General features: G+C 44.6%; 1 protein-coding gene across 1 annotated transcript in view; it reads left to right on the top strand.

The window, feature by feature from the left end:
• The window catches only part of LOC119404600 (AP-3 complex subunit delta-1), a 150,393-nt gene extending 135,183 nt beyond the window's left edge, over window positions 1-15,210 (top strand). The window contains exons 32-34 of the mRNA XM_037671155.2: window positions 4,367-4,491; window positions 8,828-8,910; window positions 14,999-15,210. Of these exons, the coding sequence (XP_037527083.1) occupies window positions 4,367-4,491; window positions 8,828-8,910; window positions 14,999-15,106 (316 nt within the window). The 3' untranslated portion in view covers window positions 15,107-15,210. The remainder of the gene's footprint in view (window positions 1-4,366; window positions 4,492-8,827; window positions 8,911-14,998) is intronic.
• The last annotated feature ends 504 nt before the right edge of the window (window positions 15,211-15,714 follow it).

Here is a 15,714-nt window from a genome sequence, read left to right as displayed (position 1 = left end):
CGATACATTTGCAAATTTGCTCTTATATATTCATATAATGAAGCTTAAAACGCTTATGAACAAAAATCTGTACTCGGAATCTTCTTAACTGCGACCAACTTTGTTTAATTTTGAGAAAATATCTGTTTCTGTCCCCAGATTTCTGTCTTACTTGCTCAAGACATATTAGTTTCATTCCGAAACAATTCAGCTTAACATGAGAGCGCTGCGTTGTCAATGGTTCTTGTTTGACACTTCTGTAATTAATGGGTGCCGCTTCTCTACTTGCTGACCAGCCATCTGAATACAAGAACATCAATAAGAAGCCTCCGCACGATGGCGCAAATACCGCTGTGCTGTTCTACCTTGTCCGTAAGCGTATTACCGTTTTCGCAACACCGGATTACCCGAAATCACATGCCCGAAATGCAGCAACGTACGCTGGTAGCGACATTTTTCGGTGACTCATCATGTTTACATTGAAGGCTTAAAACTGCAATGATTTTTATATTCTACTTATCTGCTGGCGTAAAGCGTTCGTTAGCAACATGTTCACTAACGTGAAATCTTTCGAAATTTCTTCTTCGAGAGAACTAGTGCCGTCGAGAATTGTCTCAGGCGTATTGTAGTGGCACGAGTCGTTGCAGGATGCCACTGCTGTTCACACTATTGCCACATATATCTCGTGATTTGCAACAGCGAAAAACTTTACGGTGACCTAAAAAAAGGAAACCAATATATCTTAGTCAAATAGCAAGGCGGTTCTGTATCAATCACAGTGAATACGTTTACAGGTTGTTTCATGCAACTATAGAACCAAATATCTAAAAAAAGTGGTTAACCTCGACTGAAGGAATCCAATGGAGTATGTCATGTAGTGCTCATTATAATAGGTTTTATGTTGCGCTTAATTGATTAACTGAGGTCGATTATGTAGCATTTTTAATATTCATTTATGACGAAGTGGGTGCCAATCACGTCGTAGAGTACATGCTGCGTGGTGATTTTTTTCGATTTTAAAAGAAAGTGCATGAAATATCAAATGAAACCACGTGACTGCGCCGCTCGTGCGCTACCGTACTGCAGCGCTCTCAAACGTGCTTCAAGCAAAACAACCGGCGCACGAAATGTCAGCATATCGAGGACGACGGCGTTTCCTTGCCGTGTGAGGTCGTCAGAAATTTTGACGCACTGTGAAGCCTATGCATAAAGCCGTGGCCGGTCATTTCGCCGTGGTCCATGCGCCGGCTGCTTCGCTCGAAGCGCGTTTGAGAGCGCTGCAGTACTGCAGCGCACGAGGGCAGTCACGTGGTCCTGTTTCGCGGGCTTTCTTTAAAAGGGGATGCAAACGAAGGACATCAAAATAGCACTCATGCTGACAATCGAATTATGATGAAAATAACCCCTTGAATAACTGAGCAGCAAGAACAAAGATACGGTACACCAAGATATGTTATGTTACGTAACGGCTTGTTCTACGGCATCTAGCACAGCACCGGTGGAGCGACAGTTTTTGGAATATCATTTGCATATAAGTCAATCTCATCTTATGTAAGACAAGCTTACATCCCCGATATCTTTTAAATCGCTGTCGTGTGAAAGCCGCGAGATGCCAAGAAACCCCATTCTTGCATTCTCCAGACTTCATAACGAAGCACCACGCAAGGGAAACTTCGATAACGGCACTGTAGGAGCATCAGAATTTTCGGGAAAGGTGCCGAATTTGTTGGAGTACGTAGAACAGTGCAGTGTATACGAGGAAGTGTCATGGCACCGACACAAGTAAAAAGAAAGAAAAAATACCGAGAAAGAAGCGAGGGCGTATTTTTGTCGAGATCGCGCAAGCGTCACCACGTGACTGTGCTCCACCAATAGGGACGCGCAAACCTCATCGCCTGCCCTCGCTAGAGAACTCTGGCAGATATATAAAAGAATGTCACTGTCGCTAGTTTTATTCAAGTAGCTTAGTAGCAGCAGTATCAGCTTGAGAAGCGTAGTTCAGCCACCGTTAATTGTTTCGCTCGGTGTTGTTTCTATTGCAGTATCTTGTATCTTAAGATACACGATACATTATTGAATGTATCGGAAATACAGATACAGATACTCGTCTTGCGAGACGTATCGCGATACAGATACAAGATACCCAAGGAGTATCTAAGATAGCATCTAAGATACATGTATCTTCAATACTGCCCAGCACTGGCAAAAGGTAACTTTTGGTTTTTGTTTTCTCTTATGGTTTTTATCTTTGAGCTGATAAGTATTCATCATTTGTTAGTTCGTTGTGCACGCATGTGTTTACCTGTTGCGTTTGTCTTTTGGTGTACGATAAAACCCGGCTGCTTCCTGTAAATAAACTTTAGTTTGAAGTGGAGCACTCGTCTTGTCTAGTTGTTCTTGTGCACTTTGTGTGTAATTTGCGCTTCCAAGTACCATCATGAATCAGCACACTCTCGCCCAACTTTCTGTTCTTCTAATTCCTTTTGCAACAAAGCAACCGCCAGGGAGCTGACTCATTATTACACAGTATTATTAAAGGAACTGATGGGGAGGTGACTCATTTTGATGAGCCCTTTCGCTGTCACTGACGTACCGGTACATTCTCACGTTTCCCCCACTGCCATGTCACTGATGTACCAGTACGTTCTCTGTTATGCATTCAAAAATCTGTGCTGAAGCGCAAAACTGGCGTATTTTCCGTGATTCTACTGGTTGCTCCGTCTCTCGAATCTATCTAGAAGCACGTATTTTTGTTCCTCACTGTGTGGGTACAGGTATTGAAAAGTACGGAGCAACCGCGCCCACCCCTCTCATGGGGGCATGGCCGCTCCGCGCACTCTGCTCTCGTGGGTGGACCGACCATGTGGCACGCGTGCGATTACGGGTACGAGGGTTCTGCCATCTGCCGCAGGTTTGCAGGGTTGGTTTTTGTGTATTCTGTTGGCGTGTCTGCTGCAGCGCATCAAGTTCAGGGGCGCGTGCCATTGCCTCTCCGAAAAACTGAAACATGACTCGGATCACTGCTTTCGTTCGCGCACTGCGGCCTTGCTTGCTGCTATCAGCAGCAAACGAGGTTGTTATATCCAGTTTTCATTCATATGACTTCACAATGCACCATTTCTCTGCATTTCAAGCTTCCCTGACATTCCCAAAACCAAGCCGACACTGGGGGTGTGTCACGGCCAGAACCAACGCAGTAGTGAAAGGGTTAAGGTTGCTTTTGAAAAAAAAAACTACTACCTACATTCACCTACCCTGTTCGAGGAACAGTAGTGCATGAAGTAAATGAATATAAAAACCTAGGAATAAACATTACGAACACGCTTTCTTGGTACACACATATAACAAGAAGCATAGACATTCGGGCGAGTTGATATGGTTGCATCTTGATGATTTTGACGAGGACAAGCGTGAGTGTGCACTTGTCCTTGTAAGTCTCTTCTTCAGCTTTGCTTGTGTTGTGCTACCAAATAATCAGGATGGAACATATAACAAAATGTCTGCACATCAGCTTCATGTAAGCTAGGTTTTCTGAGGCATAAGTTGAAAAAAAGCACCTCCAAAATTAAAAATGCCCGCATACAAAGCGTACATTTGACCTAATCTGGAATATGCATCAGTGGTTTGGGACCCTTTCTAAAAAAAAAGATATTCAGATATTTGAGATGGTTCAAAGATACACTGTACCTTTCATTTTAGCTGTTTTTAAATCTACATATTCTCCTACAAAATTAATGAAAGAAGAAAACAATATCCCGGTTCTTGAAGAGCATTGCAGAAGTCCGTGCCTGAAATGTTTGTGTTCACTTTATAATAGGAACACAAATACTATACCATGGCTAAGTACATGCATCCATTCTTTCCTCGCACATCTAGGCATCGTCATATGCGTAACCAGCTCCCATAAGTCACTTGGACAAGCATTTTCAAATATTCCTTTCTTTTTTTCCTCAAACAACTCTTCGAGCAAATAATTTGCCACCTGATGTTGTTTCCTTAAACGACTTTGAGAGAGCTTCACCTGGAACATCTAAACCGTGATAATAATTTAGTTTTTATCTACCACTACTACTTTTTGTACTGTGTACTGCTTTTATTTTGTCTTTTTGCAGGGTCATTTGTTGATACTGTTATTGTTGAATACTTTTGTATTACTTGTAATGTTTGCGTGCACGTGTTTGTGTGCAGGCTTCCTCTGTGCTATAAAACATAGCTTCCTTTGTATATGATCATCCGTTGAATATTCTTGTATAATTTCATTAATATTTTATGTTTTTATGTGTGCATAGTTTATTTTTCTGCCTGCCTGGTCTTTAATGACTGCAGTAGTTTCTAAAAGAAGAAGAAGAAAGGTGCTATAGAACAGCCCCCATGTCCTTCTCTGCAGGGACACATTTGCAGAGCTCCTGGGTGGTGGTGAGCTGTCAGCAAGAGGCAGCATTACTTTGGATGCCGTGGAATATGAGTTTCCTCACGTGCTCTCCAAGGTGTGCTTTCACTGTCACTTCACAGGTGGGTGCTGCGGCTGCTTCTTTTTTACTGATCGCACCAGTCACTTTTGCACACCTGCCAAGTCTCCCGGATTACCCGGGAGACTCCCGGATTTTGAACGTTTCTCCCGGTTGTAAGGGTCATAGGAAAATCTCCCGGAAATCCAGCTTTGCCCCGCGCGTCCAGTGCATTGCGCGCCCCAAGCGTCACGGTGACGCGAGGTGGGACGTTTCGCGTGCAGATGCACTACACGCAATTTAAAAATTGATCCTAAATGTGTTATATCAGCCGTTAATATTTCGTAGATGATGCGTTTGTGTACACACAAATCTGTCCCACAAGTTATCTCGCCTTCAAAATTTTGTGTCACTACTGCTTTAAGTGGAGAGCCCAGCACTTAAAAGGGTAGCTATTACCGATGTCTGTCGAGATAGCGCGTTCGCCAGCGCTTGCGACCGTCCCCGTCTCAACGGCGCCCCTTATGGTCCCTTGCCCTACGAAATAACTGGTAAGCAAGCGACGACAGGCCTCGCATGCGGAGCGATGCTATCGCATGTGCCCTTAGCGTGACGGTGACGGCCGGGTCGTTTCATCTCTGCTTCAACCGCGTTCGTCCCTAGCGCTAGCACACTTTTACTCGCACGTGAAACAGACGATGCGTAAGCGATGTTATCGGTTTGGACTCTGTAGTACAGATCAGCGGCGACCGCAAAATCCCGCTGACAGTGTCCATATAATTGCTATCGCAGTACCCCCCCCCCCCACCCCCCGTTGAGTAGATCTCCCGGATTCCGTTTCTCCAAATTTGGCAGGTATGCTTTTGTACGAAAGCGCAGTGCTGATCTTGCTGACGAAACAAGTTCGCGTCGGTACATTCTTTTTTATTTTTTTTGTTCAGGTAACTGATAAATTCAATTCAAAATGGTGTTACCGATTCAAAATGGTGTTACAAAATGGTGTGCCAGTGTTATCGGCATTGTCAGAACTCCCTCGTTGCCTGAACAGTGCATGAAGCATTGCTAAGTCATCACAGAACGAAGATTTAAAAAAAAAAAAACTGGAGGTAGCACCTGAAAGGCTGTGATATACGACTGGTTTCGTTTTCGCGCCCAACAAAACATGGCGGATCGAGCTTGTGGGATTGTCGACAGATGACGCTGTACATTTTGAATATCCCCTATTGCACCGAGATGTTAATCCTTTGTATCCCACAACCAGTCTAGTTGTGCAAGTCAGTATTTTTTGGCGTATATGCAATAACAGTACATACGAAAGTGGAAATAAACTGAAAACCTGGAAAATTTATTTTTAGTTCTCTAGAAGAAAACAAGTGTCCACATATGTGGATGCTGAGAACACCAGTTGCACTGGGTCCATTATCCTTCTTCATCGTAGATGGGAACTTTGCTTGTCAGTGGCTCTGTTTCAATGCATTAATCATTATCATCCTCGCTACTTACCATAATAAACGCCTTCATCATTGTCATCATCATCATAAACATTCACGTGGCCGCTTGCTATCAGCTCTGATTCAACACTTTCATCATCAACGCATTAATCCTCATGTTCAATGCTTTCATCATCACCATCATTTCCACCATTCAAGGCCCGTTTGCTTGCCCACAGCACTAATTTAAACATGGACAGGGAAACATCACACGTGGACAGGCGCTGACTGCCAACGAAGCTTTGCGTGGGCACAAATATATGGCTTATGAAAAGGGGGAGGGGTTAGAAAGGAAGATGGTTGCAGTTGCATGTGGTAGGCCAGACTGGACGCTGCATAGACCGCCTACGGGAACATGCGAACGATGTGAAGAACGAGCACGACAGTAATCTGGCAATTTACTGTGCCAAATGCAGGTGCACACCTCTGCTTCAAACACCAAGGTAGTGGGCAAGTACAAAGACAATCGCGCTCGAGAAGTTTTCAAGACTTTCACAATGAAGCGCAAAGGCTCTGTGTGTGTCAGTGCCCCATCACTCACCCTTTCTGACAAGGAAGACAGCTTGCTGCATCAATCTACCCATCTGCTTTTATCATTGGTGCCACGTGCAACTGCAACCATCTTCCTTTCTGAACACCTCCACCCCCCCTTTTCGTAAGCCATATATTTGTTCACGCACAATACAAGCTTCGTTGGCAGTCAGCACCCATCCACGTATGATGGTTCCCTGTTCATGTTTAAATTAGCACTGTGTTTCTGTGATGGATCCGTACCAACGAGCTCGCATCCAAACACTTCTAGTAATCTTTATCATCGTTTATCATCATTACCAATGCGTTCATGGTTACGTTCAAACTGAATGCTTTCATTATCAGCAGTAACATTGTTTAAGAGGCCTTTGCTTGTTGGTGGTTCTGCTTCAACGCACCAATTATCGTTGCTCGCCAAATTGGAACGTTCCCTTCTGCTAGCCAGCTCAAAAATTATGGCATGTATGTCTTCATCACGTAATCCACGTCCCGAATAAGGCAAATAAATTCTAAACACAACTTCTAAAAGGCGAACTTAGCTACATTACAGATTCTTCACAGTGTAAATTTTGACATTTCACGTTGATATTGTCAGTTGAATTTTGTATTGTCTGAATTCATTGTATTTGTTAAGAAACCTTGTTACTATATGTTTTGTACCACCCTGCTAGAGCCCCTATCATTGGGGTTAGCAGTATTGAAAATAAAAATAAAATAAAAATAAATGTTTTGTGCAGAGCCGCACGACAACGAAGCAGGTCTTACTACCATGCGGCATTCTGTCGGCTTCTTACGCGAACTTGGTATGCCTGGCGTCCACAAATGTGGATGCCGCAGCGACAGCTCAACTTCCAAAACTTTGTTCGCTCACAGTGCAACAAAACTCACACAAAAACAAGATAAACCCTTTCTTTTCTCAAATAAAGCCGAATAATTTAAAAACTCTTACGAATTTAGAGTGAACTTATAAAAAAAAAAAAATGTAGGTATACACCTCTATAGGCGACGTGAAAAGACTGCCATTGCTTTGTGCCCACTTACTACTGTTTGTTCACAGAAGTGGACACATATAAATGTTTTTATGAAATGCTGAAGTAATGCCCACATTTCCTATCGATTTTTAAGGCAATGCATTGGCTAGCCTGATCTCACTTCACTGATATGTTTTGTCCAAGTATGTGAGCTCTGGGATAGAAAGGGTGCCCCAAAAAATGCTCCAAAACCCATTTAAGCTGTTTTGCTGCCCATCTTGGAGGCCATTTTACGAGCTTCACTGGCTTTGTCTCTGCCTGCTGCCACCTAATGGCATTAATACTTGACAAGTAATAGGCTCCTTTTGCAAGAGGCACTTTGTGTACGAGGGGAAGAAAACTGAAGGTAATTTCAGCTGTTGACAGTAATGGTAGGCAAAATTGAGGAATAATTTGGTTTTGATCATAATGCTCATTACTCATTCAATGAGTGTTGCCTGGCTCCTATAATTTTCATGTATTAATACGCTTGATGTATTAAAGCATCGTGCAAGCAGTTATTTGAAAGGATATTTATTACTATTTAAGCCTCCATACATTCCCTTGAAATAGCATCTTCTGCAGCTGCTATACAGTGGCATCCTCATCATAGAGGGACACTAAGGAGAAAGCTGTGTTGGATAGTTTGTAGACTCTCCAGTTTTGTGAGCTGCAGCTCTGGAAGCCAACGAGGGTCGCTATGTGGGCTGGTTGGTGAATCATTTGATGTAGCGCGAAAGGGCACACGGACACGACTAATGCTGTGTGGTGTCCGTATGTGCCTTCTCATGTCCGTGTGCCCTTTCGCACTACATCAAGGCCGTTCAGTAAGCCAGAAAAGGCACAAGGAAGGAAAGGCGAGTGGCATTGCCTCCTTTCCAAGTGAGCTGGGTGCGATGTCACGAAGAGTGCCTGCCAAGGTCTGTTTAATTGCTTATAGGGGATTTTATTCTAAAGATCCCCAAAGATTGATCATGGCAAGTGTAGGTTGTGCTTACGTCAATGCGACCCAGTTATGAGAAAGAAGTGACATATATTATCATCCAATAATGAACCTAATTTAGCAGAATTAGTGACAACAGATTTTTCAAGCAATACTTCATCGATTTTAATTTTAATTTAAACTGATTTAATGGTCCCTAATGTACAAGGTAGCAAGAGCCTTGGTTGCCTGCGAATATGATGTGCACTAGTGTGCCCACCATCACGAGCCATGCGAGGTACGTACAGCCACATTACTTGAGCTTAGTGGCTCACTTTGGGTATACTGGAGAGCCTCATGGATCTTTGTTAGTTTGCATGTTGTTTGCGTGGCATCTGTTCTTCACAGTAGTAGAGGGACATGAAGTTGTGTGTGAATGATTTGCAGTGGTCGAACAAGTTGGGTTGAGTGCCTCCCTGTACAGCCGCTCCATCCAGGATGACCACATCTGCCTTCTCATCAAGCATATGGTGAGCGAAGAAGAAGCTGTACAGCAACCATCATTCAGTTCACACAGTAGAACCTCGGCGATATGTTTCCGCGAAAACATACGATCCGAATCCAGTAAAAATTGAGGCTGACAAGCCCATATCAAGGTGCAAGGACAAAACACATTTATTTCTCAAAAAACATAGTGGCGCTCTTCAATTTTCGAACTTCTGGCAGCCAGAGGTCAGCCAGCTACTTTCGGTCCTGACAGGAAACAATGTCGTGGTCACGCATGTTGAAATCCCGAGACTCCCAAAGATTGCAAAATCAAACGGTGGGGCAGCCAGTGTAAACATAAAAAAACGCTACCGCCATGGCAGGAAACAAGACTTTGCACCGCGTGAGTGCCCGTTCTTTCTGCATTGCCACTCGGAGATATGGGGCTAGGTTTGCCAAAGAGCTGAAGTCATATTTTCGAGCATGTGCATTTGGGATATGATCACATACATTTTCATGATCATGAGCAACTTGCCCTGTCTGTGAACAAAACTGCTGCACCGCAAATGGCTTAACAAGCTCAACTCTACACAGTGCACGTGACAGTCGCAATACAACACGATGTGAAATCTAGCGAAAGTGATAGTGTCGCCGAGAGCGACAGCTCAAGGATATACCTTTATTGCTTAGCGTATTGCTAAGCCATATTCCTGCTCGCGGATATTTGCATACTACGTGGCACACACGCATTGATCAGTGTGCGTTCTGTCTCAACTTGAGATGTGTGGCGATATGTTTGCTGCCACTCATAGTCGCACCATCTCGCAGGGCGGAATGGGCTTTAGAAGGTAATGCCAAGCATAATGGCATGAAGGTGAATACTCCAAGTGCCAGCATTGAATCCATTGACTCCTGATAAAGATGGCAGCGAGCGCACATCATCTCTTTTTGGTGTCTGCTAGCCAGAAACCTTCCAGAGGTATTCTAGAACAAATTTCTGCTGGCAGGTTCTCGCGACCTGCCAATAGGCACAACTGTCCAGCCAGAAAAAAAAAAAGTTTGCACTAAGTCGCGCAAAGCTTGGCACAGCGAAGCGCGGGCCTATCGCTGCTTTATTACATCCTGCACAACTTCATTTCACCGTGGTCATTTTCTTCGAGGAACATTTCTCGTAGAACTCGATAGGCATTGGCGTGCTTTTCGTTGCATCACATAAAGCTGGTTGAAGTTAAATTGGTGTTAAACCAAAGCCTATCGCACACCTTACACGAATGTCCAAACTCCAGCACCAGAAATTCACGAGCAAATCTGGCGTTGGCTCATCTGTGCTCACATAGACTTTTCGCCGCTCATACTCGGCTCGACAGACTCCAGGTTCACTGCGCATGACTCGTTTCCTCGCCGTTTCCCGCTCAGTCTCGCACCAAGCATAGTCCAGGTCTGCCCGCCGTCGCCGTTTCACTGCTGCTTCGTTGGCCACGAAGACTGGATCGGTTCGTTGTGGACGGCGACATTCTCGATCGGCGGCACATTGAGCCTCGCGATAAGCAGCCTCTTCTTCGCGTGTATGGACCTTCCTTGGGCGGCCCATCGCCAGAGCTACCTCAGGATGACGAGGCACAGCTCCTCTATAGCGATTCCGAAGACACGTACATGTGCAGTAACTCCATTTATGACGTATTTTATGACATAAACGGTTGCTAGGCGACACGAATGTTAAACTTGGCACGGTCTCTACACAGCTGTTGCACGTTGCATGCGTGGCTGGCATGACGTCACCCCAGCTGTCACGGTATTCAGGCGTGGCGGCAGCTCCTCCGTAGGCTTGGAGGTGGCGTGGCTTCGGCACATGTGAGCCTTGGCGTGACGTCGCGGCGAGGCCAGGTGGTGCACAGCTGTGGCGGTTGCTATGGCAACAGCGCGACAAGGTCTTCTCCGGACAAAAGTCGTTTTCAGGATTTGACTAACAGCTTCGCTGTCCGGAAGTGCGCTGACTGGTGGACGGAGCAACCCAAATATGAATGCGCTCTGGGAGAAAAGTGTGGAGGAAATGACGTCTTATCGGCCATATGCACTGGGCACAAAGGCAACATTAGTTACCATAGTTACGTGGCACTGCGTGCTGATAGCAGCGGCGGCATTTCCGCTTCCGTGGATCTCATTACAGTGTACTAGTACACTGTAGTCTCATACCGAACCATGGCGCACTGGAGGTGTTCGACAGCATCCATTCTTCGTGCCGCATGTAAGCTCCGCAATGTTCTCTCAGCTGTTGTTGTAGCCATGGGGTCCGAACAGAAGTGTGTGGAACGAGTGTGCACCTATGTACTGTGCTGAGAATGAAGGATTTGCAGTGCCCAGCAAAATCGTGCTAAGGGGCCATCACAGAACGAAACCTCTGTGCTACAGAAAAGAGGCATTTTTTTAAACTCGTTTGAACATTTTGACGGCCACCGTGGCTGCGTACCTTCGGGTCAGTGTGTGGTTAACGGAGAGCTGAGGCAATGGCTTAGGTGACGATCGAGCATTTTAGAGAAGACATGGAGGGGACGATGGAGCAAAGCAGAGAAGGTGCGGAGGGGGGAAATTAGGCAGTGCGGAGAAGCCGCTGTCGCCATGCAGTGGCGGTCTGCCACATAGCGCTTCACAAGTACACGAGAGGGCCCCTTTGCACACCTGAATGAGAGTTTTTGGCTGCAAAACGCATCATACGATCGCACGTTGCCGTAGTGCTGAATGTTGCTGCCGTATAATCATATTTTCCGGGAATGTATTAATCAGGACGTGTTAACACATAGCTCTATTGGATGAACGAAAGAAGGGGGATTTTAAGGACTTGTTTTTCTTTGCTAGACACAACATTAATCGGAATTAACAGACAAGAAAGCCGAGGACAGTATACACTCACAGAATAGATCGAGTAAAAAAGGCGTCTTTTTGTCCCACAACACTAATCGTCATCTGGCTTGCTTGCGTTTCCTTTCTTGAAAACTCGGCACTGGCCACTTTCCTACCAAGAATGCTATGTCACGCTGCCATTCGTGACCAGAAAGTGCTGGGCGCGCGGCGATAATGCAAGGAAACGAAGGCAAAATAAATGACTATTATTGTTGTGGGACAAAAAGATGCCCTTTTCACTCGATCTGTTCTGTGAGTGTAGGGAATAGTGATGGCGAGTAGTCTTGCCATCATGGCTACTAGTGGCGCTAACACTCGCGGGTTTAAATGCATGTATATACCCCATAAAGTGGATGGAAGGATGACTGCCGCCATAGCTCAGCGGTAGAGCATCGGACGCAGGACTCGAAGGAGGTCGCATGTTCGGTCTCTGCTGGCAGCAAGTTACCTTTTCGCCCACTTTATTTTTCTTCATGTTTACATCTCAATTACTGCAAATAGCATCCCCTATACTTTCCTTGGCTTTCTTGTCTGTTAGTTCTAATCAATAGCTCTATCAGGCGATTCTTAGTTCACACAATAGCGAGCGTAGGAGCTGGCAAACGGTACTAAACGGGAACATATCAATGAGGTTCTACTGTAAATGCATGACGCCAATTACCATTGGGCACCTTCTATTAATGTTTGTTTTTGCTTGCTCAGAATGGCCCCAGAAGTGTTGTGCCTGCAGCTGCCATTGAAGGCAGTCCGACAAGCAGTTAGTCGGTAGATGACACAAAGCTTTGGTGAAAGCTGCTGAGCCAGTGTATCATCATCAGCCTGTGGGATGGAGACCTCTCTCAGTGATCTCTCTGTCCTGGATGAGCTGATTTTGTGCCTGTAAATTTTCAGATTTCATCATCCTAGGCAAGCTATTTTTTCCATACTCCTTTAATGGTGTCACCCTGCACACAGTGACTGAGTACAAATATTTAGGGGTTTTAATATCCTGTGATCTCAAAGGAGTACTGACACGATTTTGAGGCGCCCCAGGTGGGACATATTTCGATTCCATGATATGCACTGTCAACGCTCTCCACACACCGGAGCCAGACAACACTTAAACAATATATTACTTTGATTGTGAAGTTTTCGTCATCCAGCATCTGCAAGCCAACTGCACCGCAATGGACATTATCACAAGTCAACACAGTTCACTGGGTTTGCGAAGTCTGCATCCTGCATGGAGCCTAAATCGCAGAAATCACTGTGAGAGCCGCTGCACGACAATTCACTCATCGTTATTTGCGTGAACCACGTGCGACTGATAGCAAATGACAGAGCTGGTGCTAGCATTTGGCGAGTTGCAGTCTTCCATCAGACTTGTGTTGACACGTCACTGCGAAGCGGCCTCCTCGATACCGAAACCAAAAGTGCTTTTTATATGTAGTGGCATTAAAAATGTATTCAATGCATTCCCAAGCACTATGACACTGTTTTTAGGGTTCTCGACACCCATGTTTTTACGACCTAATGTTTAAAGAATAGTTCTGCAATAACAATACCTTCCGTTTTTCATTTTTCTCTTGCGTAATAAGAGAATGGAATGCACTTGACCCAACTACTGTAGCACAGCCAACACTAGAAAAGTTTTTAGGAATCATTGAAAATCTCATGTCGGTGCTCCTAAGTTCCTAGTGCTAAACTACTTGCGTTCGGGGGAATGCATTTACATTCTAACGTATTGTTTTTTGCTTCTTCATTCTTTTTGGTTCTGTAAGCAATATATTGCCATGCTTGCATATTGTATGCATTAGTATTCCCCTTGCACGAGACACTTATTACTTTTGTGTGCTCTTTATTCTTGTGTACTCTTCTTCGTATTTGCATTGCATTACCTCGCTTGTATAATGTTTGTATTTTTCCCACTCCTGTAATAACCCTCAAGGAGCGTTGACAGTATTCTGTAAATAAATAAGTAAATAAAAATCCCACCTAACTGTTTACTGTCCTTGGCTATGTTTCCCATCTCTTGGTACCCATCTAACAATTGCTCATGGGGGCTATTTCGTACGCATTTTGTGATAAAACAGAACGAAACGTCAGGAGAGGGAAACACACGGGATTGGCTGAGGCTCATCTCACAGTCAGACATGGGAATAGCAACCGGAAGCAGCAGTGCTGTCAATCATTTTGGCACAGAATGGGCACAGAATAGACAGAGGCACCATTTTGTCCGATAGAATGGATATTATAACGGTATCCGGACGTCTTGGATTGGATCAAAATGTAAGCGCTAGGGCCAAAGAGCCAGACACAAAGCAGGCTAATGGAATTAGCCTGCTTTGTGTCTGGCTTATGCCAATCCCATGCTGATAGTTTTCAAAAATCGCGACCAGCCCCCTACCATCGAACGTCTCGTTAAATTGCGACACTACATAGCACCCAATCAAGACACTAGCACAAATAAATTGTTAAAGTCATCTCACTCTTCAATTTCAAGCTTTGAAAAGCAATGCCTGCCAATATTGATGTTCAGCTATAATAATTGTGTGCGTTTCTGGATTCCCTCAGCTTGCCTATTGGCTGCCTGCTCCCTCTTGTCCTCTCTTATGGTTCTATCACAGAACATGTACAAAAGAGCCCCCCCCCCCCCCACCTATCCTTCCCAGGTTCATTAGTTTGTGTCTTAATGTGAAGTGCTCTTATTCATACTGCTGTCTTTTAATAATATGCCTGTCATTTCTTTGCACCATTGCATGCATGCTGCATGGTCCTCCTTGAGTTTTTTTGTTACCATTCATCTGCCCATATATAATGGCAGAACGCAATGACTGTATAGCTTTCACCTCAGGGGCAGTGGTGAATTGCCATTCATGATTGGCCTGCTCTAAATTGTATCAAAGTCAAGTTTTATCTGTTTGAAAATTGATCCAAAACAAAATTTTGTTTGCTCCAAACTGCTTCAAAATTCAACTTTGCTTCCTCCACAAATTGCTCTAAAGTGGCTTTGAGCAGTTCCACCCGTGCCTCAGGTGTGATGTAGCATGTTTATCGAACACAGAGTCAACCGACTGAGATTCATAAAATGTGCACACAAACTTTCAAGGTGAGCACGTAAGGGTTCTCTGAAGTCTGCCATAAGCTGGCAGACTTCAGAGCATGTGAAACCTATAAGTTTTTACGTGCGCTGAAAGAAAGATGCATGGCCCAACAAAAATTTTTTAAAACTTTTGCTTCCTTGCTGTGTTTCAGAATTCGAATCGAATCCTTGTGGATGGGAAGAGCACCAGCTCGCAGCTTCTATCAAGCCTGCTGGATGAAGTCCGTTCTCTACTGTGTACAGCCAGCACCAGTACATAGGAGATATCATAGGAGATATAATCCAAGGAAGATTACTACAATCGATGCTTCCCTTGATGGGGTGCAGACTATGTATATTTATGCCAAGAGACCATTTTCCTTTGCCACAGCCTCTTCTTTTGCATAAGGTGTTCATGTGCCTACATTATATAAAAAAAAAAAAATTAAGGGACCCAACTTTTGTTCCTTACAGCCATGTCTAGCCAAGAAATGCGTAGAACTTGTACCAATGGTAGCACAACACATGCGTGGTGTGGAGATGGTGACTGGGGCTGCCGCCACTGGCAATTTGTTTCTCTTGGTTTTCAGAGTTCATTTGAAGCTACACATAATTTCCCATGTGCTTTCCTTATCTGTCGACTGCGTCATGTAAGGTGCGAGTCCCTGGCATAAAGTGCGTGCCTGCCTGCCTCCCATTGCTGGGGTCGAATGCTCTGCATCGCAATAAAAAGTATGAGGGTCACAGCTGTAGCTGATGGTAGTGAACACTTTACAGTGACATCATCAGTATGTCGCACCAGCAAGGTTGAACCTCACTTGCATGCAGTATGCTTAAAGTTAAGTGACAGTAAATAATAATCAGCAGATTTGTAAGATCACAGCAGTTG

Source organism: Rhipicephalus sanguineus, chromosome 9 (assembly GCF_013339695.2).
Source record: "Rhipicephalus sanguineus isolate Rsan-2018 chromosome 9, BIME_Rsan_1.4, whole genome shotgun sequence".
In the NCBI taxonomy this organism is placed as follows: domain Eukaryota; kingdom Metazoa; phylum Arthropoda; class Arachnida; order Ixodida; family Ixodidae; genus Rhipicephalus; species Rhipicephalus sanguineus.
The sequence above is the reverse complement of the archived record's forward strand: the minus strand, read 5'-3'. Positions and strand labels throughout refer to the sequence as shown.